At 55.0% G+C, this 6254-nt stretch overlaps 1 protein-coding gene across 1 annotated transcript; it reads right to left on the bottom strand.

Annotated features, from left to right (window-relative positions):
• Positions 1-519: 519 nt before the first annotated feature.
• LOC119431789 (uncharacterized) lies at positions 520-1011 on the bottom strand. Its single transcript, XM_037699258.1, has one exon. It carries the CDS (start codon positions 1009-1011, stop codon positions 520-522), a length of 492 nt encoding a protein of 163 aa, XP_037555186.1.
• Between the last annotated feature and the right edge of the window lie 5243 nt (positions 1012-6254).

The raw sequence follows: 6254 nt of genomic DNA, 5'->3' as shown, positions 1-6254 counted from the left end.
ACACACGAGTAAAGCGGATCGCAGTCGAGATCCACCGAATTGGCGGTGTAATTTCGATGCACGCATAGTGCGGTTTGCGCATCCGTTTGGTACAGCGTATAATTTGTGAGGGCGACGTGCTCACCTGGCTCCTGAAGAGCCACTACCGCGGGCAGATGTGAATATCTTTCCAAGTGGAGCCGGAGAGCAGCCCGCTTAGTGCGTGCTTTAAATCCCCGGCAGTTCCATTGTAGGATTGTAAATGGATCCGAATTTGCGCGGCCGCGGCGCGATCTAGAGCCGTTGCCCGCCATCGTGGGAGCTAGAAATTTGGGGGGCCTCCAGGAGAGCAGAGAGGTCCATAGGGGCTCCTCTGCTCGATCCGGTGCTTACATCCGAGGTTGCAATCGAAACTTTGGACTGTTTCTCAACCGCGGCCACCTGGGGGGGGGGGGGGTGGTCGGGGTGCTTGTGACTTAGATATCCGTTTAAGTTTGGGGCGGCTGGTGCTGAAAGCGTGTTTGGGCAACTGGGCAACTATCATGCCCGGATGAGGTCGACAACGGTTTGGAGGGCGGCGGCCAATCGGTCTTTAATCGTGGTCACTATGGATGCCATATGGGCCTCTAAGCTGCTAACACGCGCCTTAATTGAGGCGAGGGGTGCTGTGGTGTCCCTGTGTTCAGAGGGGCCACTATCCATCGCCTCAGGCGCCTGCCCGGACGGCGTCGGGTTAGCTGAGGGCAAGCGGTTCGCGAGCGCCTCCACCGCCTGCGTTAACGAGGCAACCTGGGCCTGTAACTGACGGATTGCAATTTGTTCCCGGGTGGGAGTGGAAGGGGTTGGCGGCTTGGGGTTAGGGATCATGGATGGTGGGGGCGGAGAGGCTGCCCCGCCCCAGCCACTCACCTGGGGTCCTTGCCGGACACGGGTGGCCCACGAGAGATCCCCCTTGGCAGTAGGTTTGGGTTCAGGTGACGGCGGGTGCGGTTTGGGTGAGGCGGGCGAAACCTGCCTCGTAGTGGACTTCATGGTTCGCGGTCCATCCGGAGTTTGGCCTCGCAGGTAAGGCCCGATAGCCCCCGCGTCAGGGTGCGGGGGTGGAGTAGGGTTGGTGGCAGGGGGCTGAGCCCTCTGCGGCGAAGCCCGAGGGCCCGTCTTCCTCGGTTTCCGTGGGCGTCGACGTTTTCGCTTCTTGGGGCCAGCTTGACCCTCCGGTGGCGGAGTGGGTGATTTGGGTGGCGGCGTCCTCTAGCGCTCCTTACAGCACCAGTCCGCGGTGACGTGGGGTCCGGCACCTAGAGCGCACGTGGGCGTACACTCGTGAGGGGCGCGGGCGCCATCCGTGAGCGGCACCGCTTTTCCGCAGATGCCGCAGAGGTCTGGTTTGGGGCCGGGGCAGCTGTCGGGCCGATGCCCAACGGAACCGCACCGACAGCAGGCTGGTACAGTTTTCTTGTACCGCTGCACCGGGATCAGCAGGGCGTCGTAAGAGACGTACCTGGGCTTCACCTTGCCGGAAAAGGTGAGACGCACCTTATTGGGGGTGCCCAATCGCCGGACGTGTAAGATTTTGCCTTCAGGCCAGTAGAGGCTTTCACGAAGAGTGGCTTCGATGTCGGAGCTGCGCACCGTCACTACTCCATGGATAACAGGAGTCTTGAGTGTCCGCACGCAGGTACCCGAACAGGGGCACAGGTCCGACGGGTGACGGAACTGCAAGTTCACCGATAAGTTTGTCCGCTATTTGCTGGTTGGAAGTGTAAGTCAAAATGAGATTTTGTTCCCGCACCATCACAACTGTGACCAGCCGAGTCGCGATCGCTCCAAGGTGGGCGATGAGCGCTCGACCAGCCCCGTTCTCAGGGAAAACGGTGGCGAGGGATAACTCTGTCCGGGGTTTGAGTACCACGACGAAGTCTGTTGCTTTCGGCTTCGGTAGGGGTTGAGGTTGCCACAAAGGCCGCTTCTTCCCCTGCTGCGGGCCCGCGGAGCGCGGCGCAGGCGGCGCGAGAGTTGGGGAGCAGGTACGAGCTTCGGCGTCAGCAGCTGCGTCCGGGGACGCCGCGTTGGCGGAGGCCGCCGTTACTGCGTTGCTCGCTTGCTCTCGGCGAGCGACTGCGGCAGCGAGCGCGGCGCTCTTGAAGGGTTGGGGCAGCTCCGGTCCGCTGTCCGAGGATGGGACGGTGGTCCACATCATGCTGTGAGGGTCATATCCAACTTGAGTGTCCGCCACGATTGCGGTCGCGGTGCGGGGCCGGCCGCCCGTTTTGCCGGGAGGTGCCATGGCCGTTAGGCCTAGCGGCGTCGCCTCCGGCGTCGAGACGTAGATCGCCCGTAAAAGACGTAGAAGTGGGCCACTTGCCGGAATAGGGTATCCAGATGAACCGGATCAGATTCCGGTGACGGTGGTGAGATTTCCGTGGGGGTCCGAAGAGGTAGTCCGGGGTTCCGGTCGAAAGTCGACGGAGCCGGTGTGCTGCACGACCGATCTGGTCGCGCGCTCGCAGCGTCTCATCGCACCAGTGCCGATGCGCTGCATGTAAGCGCTGGCGCATCGCGTTAGACAGTTTTAGTTTAGCGTGGTTACGGGAATAGCGGGCTTACCGGAATAGCGGGATCGAAGTGCGCATGCGCAGAACGCTAACCGACCCATACCGTTTACCGTGCGCACGCTATTTCTCAGAGTTAACTTTACCGTGTTAGCGTGGTGTACGTAGTGTACGTAAAACACGGCGGCGGTCCCGGTCGTCCGCTTCGAACTGAATTTGGCGTTGTTTTTGTAGAATTCACTTCGTTCGTAGCAAATGACTGCGTAAACGGCTTTTGCTTAGTCTCATGCTGCTTCGCCGAGAGAGTGTTATGGCTAATCTTGAGGAATTTTCGAGATCGCTTCTCGTTTCGAACGCGCCTAAGCCTAACGAGAGAAATTTTTTCTGAGATGCGAGTGCGATCTATCGCTAAAGTAGGGAGATAGGCGCGACGACGGCATATGGCCTCTGAGATGGGAGGATTTCGGAGGCTATGGTAGACAGCTTGTACTGCTTGTCTCTTTCGTTGCAGATCGACGGACATGTGAAGTAAAAATACAACGCGCTCCTGGCTTCCATTGCGCTGCCTATGGCACTTTCCGGGCGCACACACACATAGAATTAGGTGCCCTGTGTATGCGAAATTCAAAGCGTAATGGAATAGCATCCCGCACGTAAACTACGCTATCACGCTATACTAAAACTCTCTTTCTGCAAAGTTCGTTTGCGGAACAGTAACGCTATTTCCCGTAACCCCGCTATTATGCTAACGCTAAACTAAAACTGTCTATTATTTCCTAGCGCATCACGGGTAATGGGTTACTGTCGCATTCCGTCGCATTCCGTGTCTTTATTATGTCTGCTGTCTGGAAGTTATTGTTTCGTAGTGAGAGCAGAAAATCCCCGCTTCCTGTCATTCTGTTGCTTGTCTACAAAGCAATAAGTTAAAAGGTACGCGCTCCATATGAAGTCTTTTACTGTAATTATCTGAGGGGTGAGGATGCTCAAGGCCTTTGAAATTATTGGAAAAAGAATATTTGCATAGCTTGAGAAACCAGGCTGGTTATGCAGTATGGCAAGTTCCGAGCCCCTATTTTGAAACTGGCTCCATTGCAGTGGGTTTCCAGGCCAACATCTGTCCTGATATATCACTTTATATCTACGATGGGAATGAGCGAAAAGAGTGGAATGTGTGCAATTATAAGAGGAGGAAAGAAGCATTATTAAATGCGAAGCAAATCTGCAGAGTACAATGAACCTCTAGAGGTACATGGCTTTGAGGCACGTCGCATTCTACTTGACCGGTGTTGCAAAGACGTGGTATTTCAATCACGAATCCGACCTCGCGGATTGTTCCACGTTTAACACCAAGGTGCGGCAAATCTTCGCTTCCTCGTCTGGCCGTGCAGAAGTCGCCAGGCAGAAGCTGGGCACGCGCCTTCAACTTCCACAAGAGTCTTCCACCTGATACATTGAGGATGTCTTGGCTCTGTGCCGCCGTGCGAACCCTAGCATGACGGAAGCCGAATGCGTTCGACACATATTAAAATGCATTATGTCTGTCGCGTTCAACGCCTTAATCGTGCAAAATCCGGCTTCTATCCAAGACATCACTGCCACGTGTCAGCGCCTGGACGAGATGCAGTCTCTTCGTCTTCAACATGACAGCAGCGATCCTTAGGTTCCCCATTCTTCAGATCTACGTGCTCTCATCCGCACCATTATCCGCGAAGAGCTTGAAATACTAGACCTGAGGCGTTCACCTGCTGCCTGTGCCCCAACCCCCACCTTCGACATGCGCGAGGTCGTAAAGCAGGAGTTGACAGCGATGACTACACCCACGACGCATCTTGCTCCGGTAGCGCGCCCCTCACCTACTTACGCGGATGTTGCTTCGCTACCCACCCCTACCCTGACCTCCGTGCCTACTGACGTTACCTATGACCATTTGGCTTCAGATGGGAACCAGAGCATTTGCTGCGCCATCCTACCCTCCGTGGCGTCCACCTCGTCCGGTTTGTTTTTACTGTGGTATACGCGGCCATATATCTCGCTTCTGCCACCGTCGCCAGCAGGATGAAAGACGAGGCTATGCTGAGCACGAGAGAGACCGCACTCGCCGACCAGACTCCTACTATCCCGGTTCGTACTCGTTCCCTCAGCAGCATTCCCCGTCTCCTCCAGCTGCTCCCAATCTGCCTCATAGTTCCCGTTCGGCCAGACGTTGTTCTCCTTCGCCTTACCGGCGCTCTACATCGCCGCTTCGCCCCACTTCCCATCTTGCCGACCAGCACTCGGAAAAACTAACTGTTGTAGGTTTTGGAGGGGAAACTGCTTCCTATCGGTCTTCAAAAATTCCTCCTGTTCACCCGGCCAACTGCTTTATGTAACTGTTGAAGGTGTTCCCGCGTCAGCTCTCATCGATACCGGTGCCGCCGTTTCTGTTCTTCGTAGTGATCTGTGTTTACGGCTCCGGAAAGTAAAATCACCTCATCTTGGCCCTATTTTGCGTGGTGCTAATAAGGCATTTATTCACCCTGACGGACAGTGTACTGCTGGTGTTCTCATCGACGGCATTCACCACCACATTGAGTTTATGGTGCTTCCAATGTGTATCCATGAACTTATCATGGGTTGGGACTTCCTACATTCTGCTTTAGCCGTCATTTCATGTTGAGAGGAAGTTGTCCACATCACGGATACAGTGCTTGCACCTGTTACGGACTCTTCACCTTCATGCGTGAACTTGGCCATTGATGTAGACTACATCCTGCGTCCTGGTCACAAAGACGTTGTAGCCGTAACATCCAGCCAGATCGCCGACGGAGACGCTCTAGTCGCCCCTTCTTCCCTCTGCACTTCTCGCGGAATCCTGATTGCCACCTGTCTTGTCCGGTTTTCACATGGCCGCGCCCTTCTGTCTGCCTGCAACACGACCCCAGATCCTGTGATGCTGCCCAAAGGGATGACTGTGGCAACCCTCGCCGACACTCAACCTATCTCTATAGTCACGCTTTGCCCTTCTTTGTCGCCAGCACCAATCTCAGGTTTGGATGATTCTTTCCCTCCTCCAGCCGTTCTTGGTTCTGACCTAACCGCCGCGCAGTCCGAAGCCTTACTGGCGGCCTTGGCGAAGCACAAAGCCTGTTTCGATAGCTGTTCCCCCGTGTTGAGCCAAACTTCTGTGGCTACACACCGCATCCAAACCAATGGTTCCGCAATCATACGACGACGCCCCTATCGTGTCTCGCCGTCCGAACGGAGGGTCATTGAACAACAGGTTGCTGACATGCTTGCGTGGAAGATAATTCGACCTTCATCTAGCACCTTGGATTCTCCCGTGGTTCTGGTAAAGAAAAAAGATGGCTCCGTTCGCTTTTACGTCGATTATCGAGCGCTCAATAAGATCACACGCAAGGACGTATATTCAATACCTCAAATTGATGGCGCTTTGGACACACTGCAAGGGGCGGAGTATTTCTCCAGCCTTGATCTTCGATCAGGCTATTGGCAAATTCCGATGAACGAGACCGACAAAGAAAAGACCGCATTCGCTACACCAGACGGACTTTATGAATTTAACGTGATGCCTTTTGGCCTTTGTAACGCTCCCGCCACATTTGAGCGCATGATAACATACTTCGTGGACTAAAATGGAAGACCTGCCTCTGCTATCTGGACGAGATTGTCATCTTTTCGTCTAACTTCAGCCAACATCTTCATCGATTAGAAGAAGTTGTCAAG

The sequence above is a fragment of the Dermacentor silvarum genome, chromosome 10 (assembly GCF_013339745.2).
Source record: "Dermacentor silvarum isolate Dsil-2018 chromosome 10, BIME_Dsil_1.4, whole genome shotgun sequence".
NCBI classification, from domain to species: domain Eukaryota; kingdom Metazoa; phylum Arthropoda; class Arachnida; order Ixodida; family Ixodidae; genus Dermacentor; species Dermacentor silvarum.
The sequence above is the reverse complement of the archived record's forward strand: the minus strand, read 5'-3'. Positions and strand labels throughout refer to the sequence as shown.

Bases quoted from the DNA above. Each gene is read 5' to 3' on its own strand.
- LOC119431789 (XM_037699258.1), bottom strand. From the start codon at position 1,011: ATGAAGTCCACTACGAGGCAGGTTTCGCCCGCCTCACCCAAACCGCAC.